The 13866-nt window shown below is 42.6% G+C and overlaps 1 protein-coding gene across 1 annotated transcript in view; it reads right to left on the bottom strand.

The window, feature by feature from the left end:
- The window catches only part of NDUFS4 (NADH:ubiquinone oxidoreductase subunit S4), a 119616-nt gene extending 106358 nt beyond the window's left edge, over window positions 1-13258 (bottom strand). The window contains exon 1 of the mRNA XM_083153738.1: window positions 13102-13258. Within this exon, the coding sequence (XP_083009864.1) occupies window positions 13102-13181 (80 nt within the window). The 5' untranslated portion in view covers window positions 13182-13258. The remainder of the gene's footprint in view (window positions 1-13101) is intronic.
- Between the last annotated feature and the right edge of the window lie 608 nt (window positions 13259-13866).

Genomic DNA, 13866 nt, shown 5'->3' with positions numbered 1-13866 from the left:
TATTTATCTATGATGACCCCCAAGTCCTTCTCTACAGCAGAATTCCCTATAACTCCATTTAGCCTACAAGCAGCTTGTTCATTTTTGTTCCTATAATTATTTTACATGTATCAATGTTAAACTGTATTTTCCACCTTTTCGCCCACCTTTCCAGTTTATTTAAGTCACTTTGTAGTGTTTCCATACCCCTCTATTGAGTTAATTTCCTTACTCAATTTCACGATATCCGCAAATGTTGCAATTTAACTCACTGTCACTTCCAATATCATTAATGAATATAGTAAACAAGGTGGGTCCCAATATTGAATCAATTACAAATTTTATCTCCTAACCCTAAATTACCTAGTGTCATTAATAACCTTTTATGGAGGCACATATCAAAAGCTTTAGCAAAATCAAGCAGTATTACATCAACAGATTTCCCCAAGTCCAGCCCCCTGACTTCCTCATAGAAGCCAATCCAATTAGTCTAACATAATGTTGAGCTAATGAATGTCAACCTTTTTTGGGTGTTGACCAGTAGTGATCGAGCTAATGACTACTAGCACCACCCCACATCTCAGACAGGACAAACTCAAGAGTCCCAGAGCTGTATCCCTCCGCAACTCAGTCAGCGACCAATTAAAGCAAAGTTGAATCACTCTGCCTGCAATCATGAAATAGTCCTACAATGCTCATGGGGCGCTACATTTTTATATAGTGAACAACACTAAAGATAGATATGTGCCGACACGACATATACATATTTAGCATTTATTCCCACTCAGAATAAAAACAGTTCAATTGTGAAGAATAAACCAAACACACATTGATAGAATAGGGAAAAAAAAAGTATGAGGACAACTGAAGTCTGCAAGTGTCTAGATTATATGATGAATGTGGAGAACACTGTGTGACTGCCTTTTATCTTTCCTAACACAGCACCTCCGGAATGTGTTGGCAGAGTGTAAATCGTAAAAATACGGAGAAACCCAGAGTACTATCCATGCTGTCAATCATTATAAAGAAACAACACATCAATGTGTGACGAAGATGCTCCGGACACAAGATGTACCCACAAATTACAGATAGAAATGATACACATTACTGATGTAACAGTGTGTTCTCGCATAACTTGGTTATTTTGTTTAGTTCATGGTGCTCTGGAGTCATTAAAGCGCAATTAGAACAGTTTATAGCTAAAGGCTGACATTTACATCTTCAAACAAATGACAACAAAGTTAGGATTAGCGCATAGTTAATAAAGTGCAATTTAGCGGCAATTACAAATGATAGTAGAAGGCAGCAAGGTACCCTGTGTACATATATGGTGGTACTCGAAACGTCTCTGAACACAATTTTTTTAAATTTCTTAATAAATGGGACCTTAACCCTTTAAGTGCCAACATCTATGTTGGAGATGCGCAAAATAGCCACTAAAAATGCCGGCGTCGTGCACATTTGTTATATAAATAAAAATAAAAAATATTTTGTAAAAAATATTTATTTTTCTACGATCCCATGGCAGCCTTCACATTGGGATTTCATCCCCTCTCCTCGTAGTTAGACAGGTTACTTTTTTCCCCCAGGGACCTCCCCTTCCGGTATAAATCCCTGCTCCTCACATTCCTTGGTGTCATTTTTTCCTGTTTCCTTGTTTAGTTAGAGGCAGGGAGGTTACTTTTATTTTTGGGCTCACTTCTTAGTTACAGGGTTCACTTTGGGTGGAAGCAGCATGGAAGCGTGGCCCTTTTAGGGTGTCTGTCCATGTGGTCCACATACGATACTGGGAGCCTGTTTATCTGTAAGCCCCCAGAAAAAGATTGGTATTATGTGCCTGTAATTTCTGTGCCTGCGTGCTCCTCCGTGTGCGGGCTGTGAGCTTGGGGCAGAGGAGTCCAGCGCTGTATCATTCTCGCTCTCTCCCCTCCACCCCCCTTCTGTCCCCCTCTCTCCACTCCCCTCACTTCCTCTCTCTCTCTCCCTGTCATCACTAACCACCCCGTTGCCTTATAATGGTACCTCCCCCTGTCTTTTTCTGGATCCGCCCCTGCCTGGCATTAAGTAAGAAACCCATAGCAATGAGCATGTTGGTAAGAAGCACTTATGCAGCATAATATATAATAGGCAATTTGTCGAGCCATTTTAATGACGTATTATAAAACAAACTGCACAATAATTGACGCAAACATTTATCAATTAAGAAGCACTCGGGCAGCACTCTCCGTGCGAGCTTTACAAATGCTTCCCAGGCTAAGTCACATTACTCCATAAGAGGCCAGGCAATGTGATGCAGTTAACATACCAGCGACCAGGATGCTAGCGCTGAAATCCCAACACTGGTGAGATGACCGGTGCTGGTATCCCAACTCTCAGCATCCCGAAAGTAAGTATGCCGGGTAAGGTTAGGCTTAGTCACTAAGAAGGGAGGGTTAAAGTTAGGCACTAACGGGGTATGGTTATGACCAAGCTGCGTGGGGATAGGGTTATAGTTAGGCTCAAGGTAGGGTTAGAGCGTAAGGATCCACATGGTGAATGCACCAGCCAGATCGGCAGGCAAGTAAAACAGTACAGATATAGGACACTATGGGGGTGACACATAAATATTTGGCTAGCTGCACATATCCTAGGCAGCCAGTACAGGGTACACAGAACAAGACATAACAGCAACAGAACAACAAAAACAGAGCACAATTGACATTACAATTCTTAGTACACAATATAGCTTAGATGTAAGGAGGTGAGTGAGAAGAGATGCAGGTATAGATGGTAGGTGAGTAAGAGAGCTGTAATTGAAATGCAAGAACAGTGTTGTGAGAACAGGAGAGAAGAGGGCCCTGCTCCAAGGAGCTTCCAGTCGAGAGATCAACATATTTAACTGAATCCAAGTGTTTGAAAGTGAGATTGTTCTATATGGCCGCACTGAGAGAAGCAGCTAAAGTCACAATCTACCGACAGCCAAATTGTGTATGTTTGTTGCCCAGACATACGATACAAACATGCTCTTTGGACACCATTATATCTGATGCAAATCGCATAGAGAAGCTGTGTAGCATTCAGGAGCAACGTCGATGTACAAATCTTCCCGATGCTTCCGAAACAACGGATATAAAAAAATGCATTTATCAAACGTTGCACGAGTTTATGTAACAAGGTGATAAATATAAACTAAGGGTATAAAGACCAATTAATGATGATTCTTCTGACTTCAAACGGTTTAAACAATTGCTAAAAGTAAAACGCTTATATACAGCAGTCAGTGTAAACAAGCCATTAACGTATAACACATAAGAGATCGAGAAAATGATAAACAGACCATTACTACTGACAGACATCCAGATATGGGACGGCTGAGGTAATACGTAAACAAGCCAGATCTCGGTCTGCTTTACTCAAACACTACAAATAAAATTGACACAAAAATATTGTAAACACAGGACTGATGCCTGTAATTTGGCCCATATACGTATAATGAGAGTAATCTAAGTGGGAGGTACGGTGAGTGACAGTTTTATTATGCAGCCACATCATCAGACCTCCATTACCCCTTGACCGAGTTCAACCATTCTTACACAACTGTGCAGAGGGAACCGGCATCGTGTGGGGGAATAAATATTGATTTTTGTATTTGTACATTTCAAATCTTGGAAAGGTCACAACACAACAACAATGAAGCTGCAAAACAAAACATTTTTCTCCACATAATCATGAAAATACAATTCTTACACAAGGCTATTAACAATTGAAATTTCATTCCTCGTTCTTAAATGACAAACACCGTCATCAAGTCGAATTTCCGGACTTCCGATGGATAAAATGTGATAGCTAAATTCAAGGGTCTAAGGCAGGGGCAACCAACTTCAGTCCTCGAGAGCTACCAACAGTTCACGTTTTCCAGCTCACCTCACAGGGGGGGCCGGACGGCTCCCCAACAGTCGGGATTCCAACAGTCATACCTCCGACGTCGGAATCCCGACTGCTCCCTTGTGGGGGTCCACGACCCCCATAGAGGGAGAATAAAATAGGTGGCGAGCGCAGCTCGCCACCGTGCCCGCAGCGTGGCAAGTGCAGCGAGCCCGCAAGGGGCTTCATTGCGCTCTCCACGCTGTGCAGTTGGGATTCCGACGTCTGACTAATGACTGTCAGAATCCCGACTGTCGGGCTAATATACCACACCCCTCACAGGTACACAGCTGCACTCATTACTGACTGACACATTTTAAAAGATCCACAGGTGGAGCGAATTACTTCACTTGTGATTCTGTGAGGAGACCTGGAAAACATTAACTGTTGGTAGCTCTCAAGGACTGGAGTTGGCTACCCCTGGTCTAGGGAAGTAGGTGGTTCCCAGAGGTGCTGAGCACCCAGAAATTTTGCCATTGCAGTAAAACCTCAGAAGAGCTTACCAAGATGAATTCTGCAATAAATTACTGTGACTAGGCTAAATCATAGCAATCTTTGGGACTTGAAGGTCCCGTACATAGGCCCTTATTCAGATCTGATTGCAGTACAAATTTGTTCTCAAAATGGGCAAAACCATGTGCACTGCAGGTGGGGCAGATGTAACATGTGCAGAGAGTGTTAAATTTGGGTGGGGTGTGTTGAAACTGAAATCTAAATTGCATTGTAAAAATAATGCAGCCAGTATTTACCCTGCACAGAATGAAAATAACTCTCACAAATTGAACTCTCGCTATACATGTTACATCTGCCCCACCTGCAGTGCACATGGTTTTGCCCATTTTGAGAACAAATTTTTACTGTTATCAGAACTTAATACGGGCCATAATGTATTAAATTAAACGTTTTTGAAAAAAAAAAAATTGGAATAGCTACATTAGTAGCTAAGGGTATTGCAGGATGTTACAATCACCTTCTCCAAGCTTTTGTCCCACCTACTGTAGCATGTACTATGAATGCTGACACAATAGGAACAGTTAAGGTGCCCATACACGGTACAATAATTGTATACAATATCGCATTACATAGGTTTTGCAATGCGATCTAGTACAAGTGCAGCACATACTTTTTGAGCTGTGCGATGACATGTGTGATGGGAACACGCATCTAATCACACCTAATAATGGGTACCTTAATACAGGGGGGGGGGGGGGGGGGGGGGCAGAAAAAGAAATGACTGTCCAGTGTATCTCATCCACTTCAAACTTTCGGCAACAAGCTCATCTAGAAGTAGGATTAGACAAGCTTCTAATGTCTACGCAAAAGGAGCAGTTTCTGTAACGGCAGTGTCCGAAAGTCCGCTACCAAACCAGCAGTACAGAATTTTGACTCGAGTATCCCAGCAAACAGCTTAGCTCGATATTACAATTAGCCAATCTAGAAGAAAAACAACTTTTTATTGCTCTACACTTGACTTTGCCTTCATCAAAATTATTCCCAACAATGAAAAATAGCTGGTAATAGAACAGAAAACCTTCCACGGACAACATAACTATCAGCAACAACAACACTGGGGATGCAATTTGCGCAAAGTATTAAACTGAGCCTAATCATGTGCAACTGCAATTACTCACGGATTTGTGAGAAGTATTGAAATATGCATTTGCTCATTTAAGCAGTGCTTCCATGCAGCAGGCAGAGGGTATTACCCCCTCATGTTTGCCTGAAGATGGCATGAAACTTTGGGGAATTTCTATGGTCCTGCTCCAGTAGGACAACAGATATCTTCTAACTATACTCCCTAAAAATTGTCTATAACTAGAATGCATCAATTCAACTTAAAGATTTCTCCAAGGACCGTCTGCATACTGCCAACATAAATTCATTAAAAGGGACTGCTAAAAAGGACAAAGGTGGTGCTATTTTCACCAGTAAGCACATAGCCTATCCCGATCCTTTCCTTACAAAGAGAAGCCCTCACACTGGGTTTGGCATGACTTAACCCTACTCCGCGTCAGTAATGACTTTGTAAAGTCAGTTTTTTTCAGCTAGTCAGGAAAGAAAATGGAATTTAATATTCAACTGCAGCGTTTTTTTTGGCTGGGTTTTAGTCAATTTTCACTAATGTAGTTTTACCTTTTTAAAGTGAAAACTGCGTTGGCGAAACAAGACTTAAAAAAAACTGTCAAAGACGTTCGCAATTTTGACAAATTTGCGGATCCAAATGTTTTTCGAATGGAAAATAATCCTAAAAATGGCTTCATTGAATACCCCACTTTACGTCTAACTACCAAAGCCAAGAGCCACAAGTTCATTATTTATTCAGAACTCCCATTTCCTTATATACTGCACCAATCATTGCTTATTCCCTTTACCGCACACTTGAAAACTCTTATTTACAATCCCAATAATTAAAAAAAAAAAAAGTTTACTGTGCTGTGTAAAACTATGCACAAAAATAGGAATTCTAACAATAGTTCAGCAAAATACCACAAAATTCTTGTCACATTTCCAAGATTGGTGTTATGACACAAAATCCCAAATTTCGAGTGTCCCAATTCACTTGGCAGAAATCCCAAATTATAAACAATTATTTTCTAAGTGGTCCTAAATGACCCTGCCCCAAATCCCAACACAAGACTATCTCTATGTGAACCCTATTACGCCATTCAAATAACATCCTCTATTTCTGCTGCGTTCAAAAAAGAAAAAAAATATGTTTTTTAATGGAAATGTTTACAATTATGAAAAGCATTTCTAAGAAATCTCCTTGGAGGGTCATTTCTTCAGCTACCTCACTCACAAAAACTGTTGAACTAGGGAATCGGTGCATTTCTTAATCCCAGGATTGGGAGCATTATGGCGCAAATTCACTATTCAACCACTCATCCCTTTATTGACTGACTGCAAACAAACAGTTGGAGACCATTGGGGCTGGAGGCGGTGAATGCTACAATGGTTATCCATGTAGCCACTCTCAGGCCAATAAGCTTTTGCACTTTTTGGCTTTCACTTAAGTCACTCAGCAGGTGACTGAGTCACAGAGAATTCTCTTAAGAGGCTTGTTCCTGCCAATCAAATACTGCATCTCTGATAGATAATACAATTGTGAAGGATTAACATTTCAAAACAAATACTTACATTTCTTAAAAGGTCGTCTAAGCAGTACTTCTGTGTTATACTGGATGCAGTTTTCATTGTGCTTTGTTATAGGTTTTAGTCAAACCCAACTTTAAAGTAGAATCTAAATAAAATAAGCCGTGTTACGCCACCGCTGTCCTCAAGGCACACTAAAGGACCCCATACACTAAAGAGATCACATGCTGTCCCGTATGCGATTCCACGGCAACTGCCCACCAGCAGCTGAACCACATATGGTACAACCTAAGCGGGGAGGCATTAGGTACTTCAGCACTTGAAAAGGATCTAGGAGTCCATATAGATAATAAGCTGGGGTGCAGTGTTCAATGTCACATTGCAACAAAAAAGGCCAACAGAATTCTAGCATGTATTAAAAGGGGCATGGAAACTAGGGACTCAAAAGTAATTATGCCACTGTACAAGGCATTGGTTAGACCACACCTTGAATACGGAGTACAGTTCTGGGCCCCACACTATAAAAAGGACATCATGGAATTGGAAAAAAACCCAAAGAAGAGCAACAAAGCTTATTAGGGGAATGGAGAATTTAAGCTATGAGGAGAGATTAAGCAAGCTAGGACTATTTACACTAGAGAAGAGACGTTTAAGGGGGGACATGCTCAACATGTACAAATATATCAGGGGCCAATATAAGGAACTCTCAAGCACTCTTTTTACTGCAAGAAAGGAAACTAGGACACGAGGGCATGAATTTAGATTAGAGGAAAGAAAATTTCGTTCCCTCAAAAGAAAAAATGTCTTTACGGTCAGAGCAGTCAAACTTTGGAACTCTCTTCCTGGAGAGGTGGTGTTGGCAGATACAATAAATACGTTCAAAATAAGGTTGGACAAGCATTTATTGGATAAAAATATCCAGGGGTACTAATAAGAACCATATTCTGTCTTTTACAAGGGATAAGCTATTAAAACGTAGGTTGAACTAGATGGACGCAAGTCTTTATTCAGCCTTATCTACTATGTAACTATGTAACATCGTACGCAGTCCTTTAGCATATGATGTATCGTATGCAACCCCTCAGCAAGTGCTGCTGGGCATATCATGTGCAGTACTTGCGATCTCCAGATACGATGCGCATCATGGGATCGTGTAGAAGGTTGGGCACTTTTTACCCGATTTCTCTGCCTGATCCTTCGGAAATTAAGTGAAAACGGCCCAAATTGTCTAGATTTATGGCCACCCATTAGAAAACTATTTTTTGCATGAAACAGTAAGTTAACCCAGATCCTGTTTTTGTCTAAAAGGGTCTCACTTGGGTTTACAGTCTTGGCTCTGTGAGCAGTGCACCAGCTGAATGGTGTGACGCGGCTTTTTAGACCTGGGTTGCAGCCAATCAGAGGACACTGTGGTGAGAGAGAGGGCCATGTGCCAGCAGCACTCCACCTTTCCAGCACTCTCTCACAGGGTCTGCTCCTTAAAGATAATTGCTGATTGTCATTTGCTCCCATCCAGTACCAGATTTTCAGTCTAACTAGTTGGATGAAAGTTGGTCTAGTGCAGGCATGTCCAACCTGCGGCCCTCCAGCTGTTGTGAAACTACACATTCCAGCATGCCTTGCCATAGTTTTAGCATTCCCTAATATCAAAACTGTGGCAAGGCCTTCTGAGATGTGTAGTTTCACAACAGCTGGAGGGCCGCAGGTTGGATATGCCTGGTCTAGTGTATGGCCTGCATTAGTCTGCCTTGAGAACCCCCTGATTTCTGAACCCTTTGTTTTGGTTGGGGGAGTTTTATCCACAATTCTCAATTTTTCTTAAAAGGCAAATGCCACGTAATTGTAAAATGCATGCATATATTGGACATTGCAGCTAGTTGAATGATGAGCGATAGCCTCTACATTGGTAGATGGAAGAACCTGTGTAGTTGTAGGGAGAGATTCTTCTTAGATCTCATCTGTCTTTAAAAACTGGACAGTTTGTTATATTAGTTCAATGATGTCGGCTTGATGTTGACTTTCCAGCAAGTCTATCCATGACACCAAGCCTAATGCTCATATTAACATTTCATATGTCAACATTTTGTCAATGATGTCATTTACCAAGTGTCTATATTTATGGTATTGTCATTTTAGCAAAGTAGTCATAATGAATGTGAACTTTCTAGTGTTAAAATTATGAATTTTGGCAATGTCATCTATCTGACCACGTGCTATACTGAATACCAGTGTGCCTAGTTTTGGGGCACAATGTGATAAAATGTAATTTTGTGGTACAAAGCGGCTGAGAAACCACAGTAATAGCAGCGCGCCATGCCTGCAGAGCTCTCAGCCATCTCAATCCGCAATAATACTGTGTTTTCTCCAGCCCATAGCTGCTGAGGAACAGAGCCTCGTTCTATACTTTTAATGGGATATGTGTTGTATACGCCAGTTGCACTAAGGCGGACAATTGCTCGGGGTTTATTTACCAAGATGGAAGTTCTATTAAAAAGGGAATGTTGCTTATAGTAACCAATCAGATTCTACTTCTTTTTTGTTTAGCACCTTCTAGAATCTAGAAGATCTGATTGGTTACCCATGGCAACATTCCATCTTGTTTATACACAGTAAATGAACCCCACTGTGTATAAACAAAAAAACAAACCAATTCAAATACACAATCAGGGCGGTCTTGTTTGCATCAGATGCAATCAAGACCGCCCTGACAACCCCTTAAGGACTCTACAGCGATTTGGGACGATTTCACCTGTTTCCATCTAATCGGGCCGAGAATTTCGCCCAAAATCAGATGTGTATGACATGCCATTGGGTCCGATGAGCAGTCCCATAAACATTGGACCCCCTCCCAGCGGTGGGGAACAGGGGTTACATGCGATACATCCCGGGACGCACGTGGGGGATTGGATAGACATACACTGCTGTGATACATCGCAGTAGTGTATGGCCAGCTTAACTCTCATTAATAATTTAGAAAATGAAACTTAACTCAATGGTTCCCAAACTGTGTACCGTGGCTCCCTGGGGTGCCTCGGGACTCTTGCAGGGGGGACACGGGTTGGTGGTCCAGGACCAATTCAAATTATTTATGGACAAAACCAGTGCTGGTGGCTGCCAATCATAAAATATATACAAACAGAAGAAAATCCTGCCCTTTACCACATAACTGAACAGATGAATCACATATAAACACAATCTACTTAATTTTATATTTAAATTCTACTCCTATGGGTGCCATGGTTAAATTCTGATACTCTAGGGCAGTGGTTCCCAACCCTGGTCCTCAAGTACCCCCAACAGTGCCTCGGGACTCTTGCAGGGGTGACTCGGGTTGGTGGTCCAGGACCAATTCAAATTATTTATGGACAAAACCAGTGCTGGTGGCTGCCAATCATAAAATATATACAAACAGAAGAAAATCCTGCCCTTTACCACATAACTGAACAGATGAATCACATATAAACACAATCTACTTAATTTTATATTTACATTCTACACCTATGGGTGCCATGGTTAAATTCTGATACTCTAGGGCAGTGGTTCCCAGCCCTGGTCCTCAAGTACCCCCAACAGTGCACATTTTCCAGGTCTCCACACAGAATCACAAGTGACATAATTAGCTCCACCTGTGGATCTTTTAAAATGTGTCTGAATAATGAGTGCACCTGTTGGGTGACCTGGAAAACGTGCACTGTTGGGGGTACTTGAGGACCAGGGTTGGGAACCACTGCCGTTGGGTGCAGTGATTCAAAAAAGATTGGGAACTGAACAGTATGTTACAAGAACTATTAAAGTCTAATTTAAAGAAAAGGATGGTTCTAAAATGGTGAGTTCCAGAGCAACTCGTAAATCAGGCTTAAGTGGAGGCTTCCAATATTAGAATGTAGTCTATATGCTCAAAAACAGAATTTTCCCCATCACTCTTAGGGGGAGAATCAATTCCTTTTGCATTTGCACCACCCCAATTTTTTGGATGGGTTGATATTCAGTTGATGATGCCAATAGATACAAGTGACTGGGTGCACATTGAAATTTGGCTTGTTCACGCACTACATAGACTGGATTTATCTGCATAAATGTGTTTAACCCATCTTCATTTTTTAGTGCGACTGGGGGAAAAAAAAGGAAAGCCTTTAACTACATCTTTGCTCATTCCCTCAGGGTATCCGCAGTATACATCTCTGAATCCTGCCTGCAGCAATAAAACCGCTCCATCAGGCGCAGGGCAAACAGGAGGAAAAAAAACTTGCTAAGAATGCCTTAGGAAAGTTTACTCACCCTAACCTTCTGTTTATGCTCACTACTACCCCCTCTGTGTCACTCCTGTGCTCACAAGCAGGGCCCTCTCTCCTCATGTGCTTTTCTTATATTATGATATTAATTCATATTATCCCCCCCCCCCCACCGCACCTGAACATCTACATCAGCACCCAGCGCGCCGCAACTCCTTTAAATGGTGAGGTATATGTACTCCTAGTCCCAATGCTGCTCTTGTATTGCATTCGTATTTTGAATATGCACTTTATTTGCACAATAAATGTCTATCTGGGAAACTTACTACTACAATATTACATTGTTTTTTTGGGGGCCCAGATTTCACATCTTGATCAATTAGTGCCTATTCACCTTGGTTTATCCATTCTGTCAAATTTACTAAAACTATTGGGTTTATGCATTTGATCCAGTGTCGAGCGCTGCTTATTCACAAACTTTTGGGGAACATGCAATATCCGTAACAATTAAAAAATTTTTAGAGCCGAATATTCTTTGCGATCATAAGAAATGTATTGTAAAAACACACACATGAGAAGGCACACTGTGTCTGACATGAACCCGTCCCTGAAAGCTCAAAAAGCAAATGGAACTCTTATATGCTCACTTTACTTCCAGGCCTCTAAACGGCATTATTACAGTATGTGAATCGGACTGTAAACATACATGCAAGTTAATGGAGCAGCAATGTTCTGCTTCCTCATAGGCTAAAGATGGCTCCTGATATTAGAGCCAAGTCTCCAACAGAGTTATGGAGACGTTAAGCAACCCTGCAGTTGGGATGACAGTGTTCACTATACCGAAGCTGGTATCCCTACTACTGCCAGGAGACCAGTGCAGGAATCCCAACATCCATTGGAGTGCTTGTGCCAGAATCCCATCTGCCGAGATGCCGAACGGTGAGTAACTGGGGAAGGTTAGCATTACACAGGGATGGTGGGGCTTAGGTTTAGGCACGGGGGGGGGGGGGGGTAGGTTGCATGGGGTTAATCATTAGCAGGGAAGGCTAGGCACTATCGGGGAGGATTAGGGTGAAGCTGCTAGAAGGGTGGGGGGTTAGAGGATGGGTATACTTACCTGACCTCTGTCAGGATTCGCTCCGTCAGGATGCCGATGTCAGCATTCTGACTGCCGGTTATACGTAAAGGCCCATACACACTGGGCGATTTTGAGCTGAAAGCCATTCAAACTTGGTCTTTGAGTGGCTTTCAGCTCAAAGCTGCCCAGGGTGTACAACCTGGCGATGAGCAGTGATGCGTGCTCCCGCATCATCGCCAGCAAAGCCGTTCATCTGCTGGTATTACCAGCAGATGAGCGGCTTTGTGGACGCCTTTTCATAGCGCTGCACTATGCAAAGCCGTCCGCTCCCATGCTGACAGTGCCGGGCAGGGGAAAAGCCACTCAGTGTGTATGCAGTCATCGCTGTCCATACACCTTAAGTATACCAGAGTACCCCCTCCTTCTGCAGCTGATGTCATGAAACACCTCTGTGGTCTCTAGAGGTATAAATATTTACCTAAGGTGTGAGTTAATTGAAGTGGAGGTGTTGCATATAGCACCCAATAAGATTATCTAGCACCTGCTAGAAGATAATAGCTAGAATCCTATTGGTTGCTATGGGCAACATTTCCCCTTCTAAAAAACCCTCTCATTTTCACTGACACGCCCTTAAATGGTCTGTGCAGTGGCCACTAATTAATAATAATTATAATACGGATAATGATAATAGTAATGGTGGGGGTGTGACATGCTTGCTGGGGACACTGAGGCAGAACGACATGCACTCCCCACACCCAGCCCGGGGAACACACACGGCAGGACCCTAGAACAAGCCCCAGCTCGCCGCAGGTTTACCTGGTCGGGATGAGCACGGTCACCGCCGCTTGCCTCGCCCGCATCACCTGCCTGAGCACCGGTGACATTGAGGACGCCATCTTCCGTGTCAGAAGCGGCGCTACTACGGTAACAAGCGAAGGACAAAAAGGAGACAGCGAAGGCGCAGGCCGTGACGTCAGCAGGAGCCTTGCGTTGGTGTTTGTCTGCGCCGGACTGGAAAGTGCAACGCTACAGCTGCTGTGGCTGGCATGGTTGGGATTCGGAACAGGCTCAGCAACTGCGCTGAACAAAACTGATGGTCATTAGCAGCTATAATACTGAGCACTAGTGACCTCAGGGTGTTATCTGTATGGTGACATTTACTTATAAGGGTGTTGCTGTCAAGGCAGCCAGGCCAAGTGTAAGCACCATAGTGTGGTAGATTACAGTGCTGGTGGTGCAGGGCCCTAGTTGGGATGGCATCACTATAGCATACCTACCAACATGACCCTCTCCAGGAGGGACACAATGCTCTGTATCTCGACTCTCTTAAGGCATGATTACATGATCTGTGTTGAACAGGTTAATTAATAAGATTAAGGTACTTTAACAGAGGTGATGGCAATCATACATTTAGACAGAAGTTCAGAAGCAGAGCAATGTGTCCCTCCTGGAGAGGGTCATGTTGGGAGGTATGCTATAGGGATGTTGTGACTGTTATGGTTGTCACTATTGCATGCATGTTTCTGAGCTGGTGCAGGTACCAATAATTGCAAAACTGGGAGAGCATGATGTAGTTTCTCA

The sequence above is a fragment of the Crinia signifera genome, chromosome 1, assembly GCF_055691185.1.
Source record: "Crinia signifera chromosome 1, ASM5569118v1, whole genome shotgun sequence".
Lineage (NCBI taxonomy): Eukaryota > Metazoa > Chordata > Amphibia > Anura > Myobatrachidae > Crinia > Crinia signifera.
This window is presented reverse-complemented; position numbering and strand designations above follow the sequence as displayed.